Source organism: Gopherus evgoodei, chromosome 5, assembly GCF_007399415.2.
Source record: "Gopherus evgoodei ecotype Sinaloan lineage chromosome 5, rGopEvg1_v1.p, whole genome shotgun sequence".
Taxonomy (NCBI): Eukaryota; Metazoa; Chordata; order Testudines; family Testudinidae; genus Gopherus; species Gopherus evgoodei.
The window spans coordinates 24,808,644-24,821,096 of record NC_044326.1 but is presented as its reverse complement, the minus strand read 5'-3'; the positions used below and the strand labels follow the sequence as shown (position 1 = coordinate 24,821,096).

Below are 12,453 nucleotides of genomic sequence, written 5' to 3'. Positions count from 1 at the left end.
CCATAAGTACTCCTGTTCTTTTTGCATGACTAAAATGTAGCCTTACTTATGATATACTGCATGACCATCTGCAATGTGTTCATAACAGTAACCACAACAGTAGAGAGTAGTGTGGGATCCATCCTTTCAAACAGAGGTGGTGGGCGCGCAGTAAACAGAGGCCATTGAAAAATGCCACAAAATGCAGTCAGAAGCCCAGGGAATGCTGGGACAGAAAGAACAGCATCATGGGACACTGAGCCTGTACGCATGATTCACTGCGATCCACTCCATCTTCCCACAAATTCTAGCTGCAAAATGTGGCGAGTAGCACAATGGGATAGCTATCCATAGTTCATTGCTCTCACTGGCAATGCTAGAACACCAGCTGTGGATGCGCTCTGCCAACAGAGGGAGCTTAGTATGAACATGCACAAGCGTTGTAATTATACCAGTTTTTGATTGTCAGCTTCTGTCAACAAAACTCTCTAGTGTAAACAAGGCCTAACTGCGTTTCCCAGACCTGAAGAAGAGTTCTGCGTCCAAGAAGAATTTGGTCCAATAAAAAAAATTACCTCATCCACCTTGTCTCTCTTATTTACTATTACTACTGAATCTAATGACAAATTCATAAGAATGTGGTCCTGCAGACACTTCTGAGTACAGCGCTTTGTTGTGTGAGTAGTTCTGTTGATTTCAGTAGGAATATACACTCAGTAGTAAGTATTCTTCTTCAAGTGTTTCCACATGTCCATTCCATGTCAGATGCGTGTGCTTGCCACATACACTAGTGCTGGAAGTTTTTCCCTCAGTGGTATCTGTCGGGCCGGCTCTAGCACCCTCTAAAGTTGAGTGCATATGCTCCAATATAAAGGGCACTGCCGGCCTGTCTCCTCCCCCCCCCCCCCCCCGTTCCTTCTTTACGGCCAGTAATGGTGCTGAAACGTCCATATCAGTGGTCTTTTGTATCTGTTTTCAGTAGTGATTTTAGTGTATATAGTTACTTCAGTGTAAGTTATAGTCAGTCCCCTGAGGGACTTAGCTCCGGGATAGTGCATGCCCAGGTCCTTTGGGTGTCAAGCTCTGCAAGAAGCCCGTGCCTGTCAGTGATCCCCACCAGAGCTGCTGCAGTGCTTTGGAGAGACCCACATATGTGACATGCAGGATCTGTAAAGGGTTAAAACAGCGTATTAAGAAAGAGTGGGACAGCAGACTTAGAGCACTTCTGGTGGAGTCACTTAGCGCCAAGTACATCAACGTCAGTAAGGCATTCCCCTTCACCACCGACCTCCTCACGGCACTCATCCCAGTCTCCAGTGCCTGCTAAGAGACGTAAGAAGCATACAGGAAGAGGGTGCTTCCCAGTGTCGCACAAGGGAAAGATGGGAGACAAGCTGAGACCCATGCTGGGGTGCTTGTCTTCTCCAGAACTTGGTGAGGCAGCAGCCTCACCCAGCAGACTGCCACGCATTTCCCAGGACCTGTCTCCCTGGGAGCAGTAGGGGTGTCCGACATCTGACAGTGCCGACTACGCCCGAGGCGTTTCAAGCAGTCATGGACATTGTTACCTTGCCAGTGACACTGACACCTTATGAAGAGAGATCCTAGGACCTCCCATTGGTAATGTGGGTGGTGGTCTTGTCTAGAGGTAAGCTGGTGATGGGACCCCTGCAGCAGTTCCCATCCCCACAGCACCGTGACGGTCACTAGAGTCTCATCAATGATCTCTAGAGCCACGCAATCAATCTTCAGAGACCCGATACTGCTTGCTGAGTTCCTGGCACCAGTCCCTCAGTGGTGGTCCCAAAGGTGCACCCTGGTCCCCGGAGTGCTGCCGCTGATCCCCTGAGCACTATCATTGGTCGCCAGACACATAGCATCGCTCCACGGAACCCCTGTACTGCTCCCCAAGCACTAAACACCAGCCCTCCCGATACTGTGTGGAAGCGGAGACGGCAGCAGCACTGCCCTGGTCACTGAGGGAGGACCCTTGCTCTGAGGGCGAGGAGATTGATGTACTCAAGAGCAAAGTGTACCCTGCATTGCCAGCGGGTTTTCCCCCAGGCCCGTCAGCAAGCGCATGGCCACAAGGCTAATGGCCTGTACCCTGGCAGTTCTGGAATCTGTGGGGGTTCCTCCCTGCCCTGGAATACCAGGTACAATGCTCAGTCTCTGGTGCCTCAGAAAGGTGGTCAGCAACAGTATACCGCCCAACTCAGATGAAGGATGGGTCTAAGGTACCCAGGTGCCTCCAGCAGCCTCGGACAAGGCTGCCCCAACTGGGGAAGTGGAATTAGTACCTCCCCCCATTCTAGCCTCTTCTTCCTCACCTGATGAGACAGTGGGACCATCTCTCTTGGTTCCACAGTTCCACAAGAACTAAAGCGTGTTGGTTCAAACTTGGGCTTAGAAGCAGAGGATCTAAAGGAGCTCACTGACGCCCTATTGAATATTTTGGCAGCAGCGTCCCCACTGAAGGTCACCCTTCCCGTCCATGAGGGGGTTGTGAAACTTGTCAAGACCTTATGGTAGACCCCATCTTCTCTACCCCCTATTTCTAAGTGCACAGAAAGTACTATGCCCTGTCAAGGGCTTTGAATATCTGTACTCTCATCCCTCCCCTCAGTCCTTAGTAGTCACAGTGGCCAATGAGAGAGAGACAAGGTCCGACCAGTTTGACCCCCCCTAAAAAGGAGTCAGAGTCTAGTTCTTTTTGGTAGAAAAGATGACTGCCAGCTTGGAAACTGAGCATATTGAACCACCAAGTTTATCTGGGGCAATATGGTTACAGTGTGTGGCACTTTATGGCCAAGTTTGCTCACTCTCTGCCACAGGAGTCCAAACAGAAGTTCTTGGCCATACTTGACAAGGCAGGACTGTAGCCGGAGCCTCTCTCCAGGCAGCCTTAGATGCTGCCGACTAAACAGCTGGAACAAGGGCATTGGCTGTATCCATGAGATGGGCATCGTGGCTGCAGTCACCTGGCCTGTCCGTGGAAGTCTAGCAATCCATCCAGGACTTCCCCTTAGATGGATCGGCTGTATTTTCAGAACAAACTGATGGGCTGCGTGGACTAAAAGATTCTAGGGCCCACTATGCTCCTTGACCTTTACCCTCCCACAGCTTCAAGGAAGCATTTTAGGCTTCAACAGCCTCAGAGGTTTGGGGGCTAGGCCAGGGCTGAGCCCTATAGAAAGGAGGACAAGGGCTACAAGCACCGCCAGGGCCAACTGTCAGCCACATTGACCCAATCAGGCTTCAGCTGCCACCCTCCTGGGAAAAAGCAGGCATTCTGAGGATGTGCCCAAGGGCAACCTCCCAGTCTACACCAAGGATCCAACCCCCCTCTTATTTTCAGACTGCCTATTGCCCACCCTCCTTGCTTGGACTATTATAATATCAGACCAGTGGGTGCTCAGCACTGTGGCAATGGGGGGTATACCCTCCAGTTTATTTCCATTCCTCCTTCCCACCCCATGTGCCTTTCCCTCTTCAGGGATTTTTTTCACGAGTAACTGCTTCTCTAGGAGGTGCATGCCCTCTTATGGGTGGGGGCTGTAGAGGAAATGCCCAAAGAACTGAGAGGGAAAAGCTTTTACTCCTGCTACTTCCTGAGATCGAAGGCCAAAGAGGGTCTGTGACCTATCTTGGGCTTACAAGGCCTCAGCAAATGTCTCAAGAAGTTGAAGTTCGGCATGGTATCTCTGGGCTCCATTATCCCTTCCCTGGATCCTGGAAACTGGTATGCCTCCCTTGACTTAAAGGATGCATACGTCCACTGTTTCTATGTTCCGTGGCAACAGAAGGTTTCTACGGTTTGTGGTTGGAAGGACTTGCTACCAGTTTGCAGTGCTCCCATTTGGTCTAGCATCAGCACCAAGAGTGTTTACAAAATATATGGTAGTAGTTGCAACCTACCTCAGACATCGGGGTATTCAGATCTACCTGTATCTTGACAATTGGCTCATCGAGTCATTTGAGGCCACAAGTCCAACACAGTGTCATAGTAGTATGAGACACCTACCAAGTTCCGGGCCTGTTGATAAATGAACAAAAATCAACACTAGTCCCAGTATAAAGAATGGAGTTTATCAAAGCAGTTCTTGACTCTGCCCGAGCCAGAGCTTTCCTACCAGAAGCAAGATACTTGGCGATGTCAGATCTGATTGCCCAAGTCATGACTCACCACAGCCCAACTATGCCTCAGACTGCTAGGGCACATAGCAGGGTACACCTATGTACAGCACGCAAAGCTATGTCTTAGACCCCTACAGATTTGGCTGGCATCGGTCTACTCTGTAGCCAAACATCACTTGGACATGGTCCTCATAAAACCACCGCAAATTCTTACCTCCTTAGCATGGTGGTCGAACCCACACCATGTGACAGAAGGGGTTCCATTTGCAACTCCATGTCCCTGGTGTTGGATGCCTTGGACTTGCGGTGGGCAGTCCACCTCCGTACACTCAGGACCCAGTCTCAAGACTGGTCTCAAGAGGAGCTGCTGTTATGTATAAACGTGAGGGAACTCAGAGCCACCCGTCTGGCTTGCGAAGTGTTCTTTCCCCAGCTGTCGGGCAAAGTAGTGCCGGTATTGGTGGACAACACAGTATCAATGTTCTGTGTCAACAAGCAAGGGGGAGCACAGTCATCAGCTCTCTGCCAAGAAAGCCCTTTGTTCTGTATCCAGCATGTCCATCTATAAGCCTCTCATCTCCTGGGGGTCTTGAACACTTTAGCAGGTTGCTGCAACTGGTCGTCCTCCTCACACCACAAATGGTCCTCTATCTGGATGTCACTGGAACACCTTCCAGAAGGGGGGAACTCCCCAGGTGGACCTATTCACTACCAAACAAAACAGAAAATGTCATTAGCATTGTTCTCTGCCCGGCCTCAACAAGGGCTCGCTTTCAGTCCCTTTCTCCTGTTATGGATATGCAACCTGATGGATGCCTTTCCACCAAAGCCTATCATCAACAAGGTTCTTATGAAGATCAAGAGGGACAAGGCCATGAGTCATCATCATGATAACCCTGGCTTGGCGTGCTTGTGGATGCTTCCAAACCGCCTGAACCTGCTCTCGCAGGACCACAGACCACTGCTGCACCTGAACCTTGCCTCCCTGCACCTGGCAGCATGAATACTGCATGGCTAAGCCTCGAGGAACAGGCTTGCTCCAGACAGGTCCAACATGTTCTTTTAGAAAGCAGGAAACCCTCTACGAGGGCTACTTACCTGGCTAAGTGGAAGTGCTTCACTTGCTGGGTGTCGGAATGGAACCTTTCTCCATTTCAGTCATCTTTACAATCCATCCTAGAATATCTGTTCCATCTAAAGCACCAAGGTTTGGCACTCTCGTCGATCAGGGTACACCTGGCAGCAGCCATATCAGCCTTCCACTCTCACATCTGGAGCAGATCAGTCTTCTTGCATGCAATGACAATCAGATTTCTCAAGGGTCTGGAAAGACTCCACTGGTCCTTTCCTTGTAGCAATCACTTCTGCGAGACAGGTCTCTGAGATCAAATCTTTAATCTCAGAACCCCCTTACACAGTGTTTTGTAAGGACATGGTTCAGCTGCGCCTCCACCCAGCCTTCATGCCGAAGGTGATATTGCAGTTTCATGTCAATCGGGATATCCTCCTGCCAGTGTTCTTCTCAAAGCTATAGAACTCTGAGGAGAGACATCTACATGCTCTGGATGTTGGACATGCCCTGGCTTTCTACCTTGAGTGAACCAAGCCCTTCTGTAGCTCATCTCAGCTTTTCATTGCAGAAGCTGACAGGATGAAGGGACTCCTGGTGTCATCTCAGAATATTTTATCCTGGATCTCCACCCATGAGCAGGCAAAGGTTACACCTTCTCCAGTAATGACAGCTCATACAACAAGAGCACAGGTTCCTCAGCAGCATTCCTGGCCCATGTTCCAGTCCGGGACATCTGCAGGGCCACAACATGGTCAACTGTCCATACTTTCATGACACACTATGCCATCACTCAAAAGGCCTGAGATGACACTGGCTTTGGCAGAGCGGTGTTGCAATCGACCTATCCATGAACTCCTGGCTAACCTCCAGAGGCACTGCTTGCAAGTCACCTGACGTGGACTGGACAGGTGCAAGCACTCAAAGAAGAAAAAATGGTTACCTGTATCTTGTAACTGTTCTTTGAGATGTGTTGCTCATATCCTTCCATGACCCGCTCTTCTTCCCCTTTATCGGAATTCCGATGGGGAGAACTGAAGGGCCCCTTATACCAGTGCATATGTGTGCGACTCCAGAGAGTGTAAGAGCCGGCCCTTCGGATACCACGGGGGGAAAGACTTCCGGCACCGGTACATGCGGCGAGCACAGACACCGGACATAGAATGGACATGAACAGCACGTCTCAAAGAACAACAGGAGAGGTGGGTAACTGCTTTTTTCAGGATTAGGGTCCAAATTTGTAATTACCACTTACTGGTGTTACCTTTTTTCAGTTAAAGGCTGAACAGAGCAACTTTTTCATGTTAATGAATTTTTTCCCTATTTCATGATCTTCAGCTTTACATAAAAGCGGAAGTTGGACGTTGAGCCAGTGTTGATGTTTGCAGTATGGCTCATACAAAAAACACACAGGCTAACTTCTTTAAAAGGCATTTCATAAGATTCACAAGCTGGCACAAAATACAAATGCTGTTACCACAAATCTGATTACTGAATTGCAGAGTCATGCCTATTGTGGCAAGCTTTCAGTATCTCAGCCATGTGCATTAGTGTTGCAGGAACTAGTTTGTGACAAACATAAATGAAGCATTAGAATTCAAAAATAAAATTTGTGACATTTTATTAATGAATCAAGATTTTTTAAAACATGATATAACTTTTTTTTTTAAAAGAAAGATGGAGTCATTGTTTTATGACCAAACTGTCAGTAATTAACTCCTTAACAATCTAGATTTCCTTCAATGTATCCAAATGATGGCACTATTGCTACATCCACTTTCAGAGGGTATTAGAGAGCAAACATTAGGAGGCTAAGATCTTGTCAACACTACAGGTTACTGGGGTATAAGTTGCATCGCTCAGGGGTGTGAATAATCCACACAACTGAGTGACATAAATTACCTGTGTAGACAGTGCTATGTCGATAACAGAGCTTCTCCCACTGACATAGTTACCATCTCTCAGAGGCAGGAATTATTAAGCCACGAGAAGAGCTCTTTCCTGTGAGCTTAGAGCATCTCCACCACAAGTACTGTAAGTGCTGTTTTGTAAATGTACGCTCAGAACCCTTTTCCATTATAATTAGAAATTGTACCATATTATTTCCATAGGTTGCCAGATTGTTTTCAAGAGAGACCCTTTGCCCTTGAGTGTCAGAGTGCATTGTTATTTATGGGATACTAATGTATGGTTATTGTCTAAACAGTTTCCTATATTGAACGCTGATCTGCAGACAACGAGTGGCAGCCAGGAAAAGCAGTCCTGGTGGGAAAAGGCACTCTATTCGCCACTCTTTCCTGCATCACAGTGTGACGGTAAGAAGACATCTATTACTGAACTAACTGTGTTAAAATTGCTAACTTTACAGATGACCAGAAATAAAACTACCAGCTATATATAACATTAATTAGTTTTTATTATAAATGCTAATTTGGGGGATAACAGCGGCATGGTCAGATTAAATCACATTTTTAATAAACATCTGCTTATCCATATCACTGATAACTTTAGATTTATTTAAAATGAAAATATTTAAAAAAAATTTTTTTCTAAATGTTATGCCAGTTCACTTTTTGCCTTTTTTTTCTCACGTTGGACTATAAAATAGATGAGTCAGCTTCACTTCTTTTTCTATTTATTTTCTAGTTATATTAACACAGTGTTGCAATGTTTGGATTGCTCACACAAAGGGGAATGCGTGTTAAAAAACAAAAAAAGGGATTCCTTGAAGGCCTTTGATCTGTAAGAACTTGTCTTTAGAAAAACTTAAATTTGGGGCCAAAATTGACCTGATACGATCCCTTTAACATATGTGACTTTGAAAGCACTTCACTAAATTTTGGTACATTTGTCAGACTGGGTACATTTGTAATAAATTGTCGGACTGGTTTTTAATAAGTTCAGCCTTTTTTTTTTCTTTGCTCTAAAATTTCAAATAAACTTTGGATCCAGTTTGAGATTGCCTAATAGTCAGTTGTACTTATTGTGGACTAAATTGTTTGAGTATTTGGGGAAGTAGTAGTAGAGGCCACAATAGAGAAAGTTAGTTGTCAAGGGAGTAATTGTAACTTGGCCTGAGATGCTGCAGCGGAGGGTCTGGCAGTAGGGCCACAAGTCCTTTGTTGACTTATGGTTGGAGGGGAAAGGTTACTGATCGATTGCCCTTCATGAAATTGCATATCAAATAGGTTATTCAAGGAAAGGGTGGTACAGCTCTCCTATTGGGGACTGGATTTGATTTTGGCTACCATTAAGGTGTAAATAAGGTATCATTTTTTAATGGTGATAGTAATTAACGATTGGAACAATTTACAAAGGGTTGTGGTGGATTTTCCATCACTGACTATTTTTAAATCAAGATTGGATGTTTTTCTAAAAGTCATGCTTTAGGAACTGTTTTGCAGAAGTTATATGGCCTGTGTTATAAAGAAATTCAGAGTAGATGATCACAATAGTGCTGTTTGGCCTTGGAATTGATGAATTGGGGAAGGAATGGTTAACAATCTGGGAATTTGACAGGATGTTGGGGTTAGGAGGCTGCCAAACAGATAATGGGACCTCCTGTTGGCAGGTGCCTAGTGCAAATACTTGTTCTATAAAGGATCCATTCCCTGATTAGGGGAAAGCATTTTCTCAAGACGATGGGGTTGGGGCTGTAGATGACTTGTACATCAAGGAGACCATAATGGATGTTTAATGACATGTGAGAGAATTTGGGTTTTTGTTCCTCCTGTAGGAATGTTGACATAGAATCATAGAATATCAGGGTTGGAAGGGACCTCAGGAGGTCAATCTGGGAATTTGACATCAATCTGACATCTCATAAAGCACCAGCACAATTGGCATTAATTGGCATGTGCAGGAGAGAAATTAAGTGATTGAAATAGTCCTGGAGACTGAACTACTTTCCCATTGTTAGTACTAAAAAAAATACTCTCTAAATACTTTACATTTATTATTTAATTTCTTAGGAGTGGTAAGAGAATGTATTCATTCTGTATTTTTTAATTATATTTAGTAATTCTTAGTAATGTCTCATTTTTAAACACTATGTAGCTGAATTGCTTAGAAATCAAATTATCTAACATTTTATTAGACTTCTTATAAGAAGTTAGAAAAACAATACTAAGTAATTTGGTTAATTGTTCAATATTAATTACCAAATATTACTATATATTACTTGTAGAATGCACAAGTTATTTTAGAGAGAGACGGTTGGTGAGTTAACATCTTTTAATGGACCAACTTCTATTGGTGAGAGAGGCATCTTGTCTCTCAGATATCCTGGGACCGACACGGCTACAACAACACTGCATACGAATTTTTATTTATTCTAAAACATTAAGTTACTCATTTCAGATGTTCAGTGCCCAGTAGTAAAAAGTCACATTTCAGTATAACTACAGAATTATTGCATAACAGCAAATAAATGGAGTTAGGCAAACGGTCAGATAACACAACAATCTTAATCTTGAACTACACTGTGCTACAGCATCGTACACATACTAACTAATGCAGCTACATTTGGACCATCACTAGCTGAGAACTCCATTAAGCAACCTTTGCTAGTACAAGTTATAGTCACAGACTCCTTTTCAATTTGTTTGAAGATGGTATCAATCTGTCTAGAGTTCAAAATATTTTCAAAATATATTAGTGTAATTGTGTTAACATAAATATTTTTGGAAAAATCTCTAGCTGTATACTTGGTAACTCCCATCATTCCACTGAGTGAAATTGACCTATTTTTCACTACCACCTTCTGGTGAGCTGTCATACCAACTTTAGTGGTAGAATGTATTTAATCTGAGGAAGGGGGAAGGCATAGAAAATATGCGTGAAATCCTGCTTCCTAAGTCAATGGCAAAACTACTGTTCCATTAACTTATATTTTTTTAATGTAGTGGTGTCCCTTTGAGATGAGGTTTGAGGGCACTCTGGTGAGGAGAAACTTGCATTGTACTTCTTGTTTAAAGCTGTCAAACCAGAACCTTTCAGTTAACACACAACTTAGGCCTGGTCTACACTATATGGTTAGGTCGAATTTAGCTGCATTAGGTCGATTTAAAAGTGAATGCGACCACACAACCAACTCCGTTCCATTGACTTAAAGGCTCTTAAAATTCTGTACTCCTCCCCAGCGAGGGGAGTAGCTCTAAAATCAACTTTGCTGGATCGAATTTGGGGCAGTGCGGATGCAAATCAACGGTATTGGCCTCCGGGAGCTATCCCAGAGTGCTCTGTTGTGGACAGCACTTTGAACTCCGATGCACTAGCCAGGTACACAGGAAAGCCCTGGGAACTTTTAAATTTAATTTCCTGTTTGGTCAGCGTGGCGAACTCAGCAGCACAGGCGGCCATGCAGTCCCCCCAGAATCATAGAGCGTAGAATGTTTCTACGCTCCCCCTATCATCTCTGTCCGTGAGGTTATCGCAGATTAGAAGGCGAAAAAACACACTTGTGATGACATGATTTCCGAGCTCATGCAGTCCTCCCACACTGATAGGGCATGGCTTAATGCACGGAGGCATTCATTGGCAGAGGCCAGGAAAGAATTAAGTGAGCACCAAGAGCGGAGGCAGGATGCAATGCTGAGGCTAATAGGGGAGCAAACGGACATGATCAAGCGTCTGTTACAGATGCAATAAAGTTAACATGAGCACAGACCCCCGCTGCATCCACCATATAACTGCCTACCCTCCTCCCCATGTTCTATAGCCTCCTCACCCAGCCGCCCAAGAACGCGTGGGGGAGGGGACTCCGGGCACCTAGCCACTCCACTGCAGAGGATGGCCTAAGCAACAAAAGGCTGTCATTCAAACAGTTTGATTTTTAGTGTGGCTGCAATAAGCAATGTGGCCTTGTCCTTCCCTCCTCCCCCACCCCATCTGGGCTACCTAGTCCATTATCTTTTTTTTTTCTTCTTTTTTAATTAATAAAGAATGCATGGTTTCAAAACAATAGTTACTTTATTTTGAAGGGGGGAGAGTGGTTGGCTTACAGGGAATTAAAATCAACAAAGGGGGCAGGTTTGCATCAAGGAGAAAAATATACAACTCTCATTCCATAACCTGGCCAGTCATGAAACTGGTTTTCAAAGCGTCTCTGAAGTGCAGCGCTTTGCTGTGCTCTTCTAATCGCCCTGGTGTCTGGCACGAAACGATTGTCTGACATTGCTTTCACGGAGGGAGGAGCGACTGACGACATGTACCCAAAAGCACCCGCAACAATATTTTTGCCCCATCAGGCATTGGGAACTTAACCCAGTATTCTAACGGGCAGCGGAGACTGTGGGATGCACTGCTCCGTAAGTCGATGCTAGCCACAATAGTGAGGATGCACTCGGCCGACTTAATGCGCTTAGTGTGGACATACGCAAACAACTTCTATAAAATCGACCTAATTTACCCTGAAATAAATCTGAAGAAAACTTATTAGATGTTATACATTTTAGTGAAATGTAGATAACCTTGTTTCTGAATGAGATTTTCCTCTTCCTTTTTTGTCTCCTCCACTCTGAAACAAAAACATCTTAAGAATGTTACACAAATGCCAAGGGAGAGAATGGTGTGGGAGAATACCTGGATGTAAAGGAAGTTCCCAACAATGAAGAACATCTTTTAGATTTTAATATGGTGAGTGATTTATTTTTATCCTCTGTCATCACAGGCTTTGTGGCTGGCCCCAGTTATATTCCAGACTACAAATTCTGACTCTCCACATTTTCATTTTGAAGCCACTTTCTTGTCCTGGCGTTTTTCGCAAACCCCTCACCATGCTTACCTGTCTTTTGGCCAGGAGTGTGGAATGTAAGCCCTCTGGGCTGATTGTGAATCGATTGGTCAGATGTGCTGGAAGAGTGCTGTATTTTTTCTTCACAGAGCTTACCTAGGGTGGGATAATGTGCTCCTGTAAACCACACAGAGCCAGCTGTTAGGGGAGTTAACAAAATGTCTGAACTTTGTGTTCTTCTCATAACTGACAAACTGCTGCTTTAAAGTGAATGCTACTTCTGCAGTAGGAGAAAATGCCTTTTGTCCCAGTTATTGCTACACTTCACTTTTGCCAAGAATGATAGCTTGGATACACCTCTACTTAGTGAATTGCCCAGCAGGGTATATTGTATAGTGCTGCTAGCATCTAGATTTTGCACTCAACATACTCCTGTAAAATCATTGATGCAGCTGCAAATACGATTTGTTTCCAGAAGTGCGGCGTGATGCAGACAAACTAGCATGATGTGACACTTTAGGATTTGGGAATGACT

General features: G+C 44.8%; 1 protein-coding gene across 4 annotated transcripts in view; it reads left to right on the top strand.

Annotated features, from left to right (window-relative positions):
- KIAA0232 (KIAA0232 ortholog) overlaps positions 1-12,453 on the top strand; it is a 116,545-nt gene that overhangs the window by 101,125 nt on the left and 2,967 nt on the right. For all 4 annotated transcript variants that reach the window (XM_030565392.1, XM_030565389.1, XM_030565390.1 and 1 more), the window contains 2 exons: positions 7,392-7,500; positions 11,724-11,821. In XM_030565392.1, coding sequence (XP_030421252.1) covers positions 7,392-7,500; positions 11,724-11,821 — 207 coding nt within the window. The remainder of the gene's footprint in view (positions 1-7,391; positions 7,501-11,723; positions 11,822-12,453) is intronic.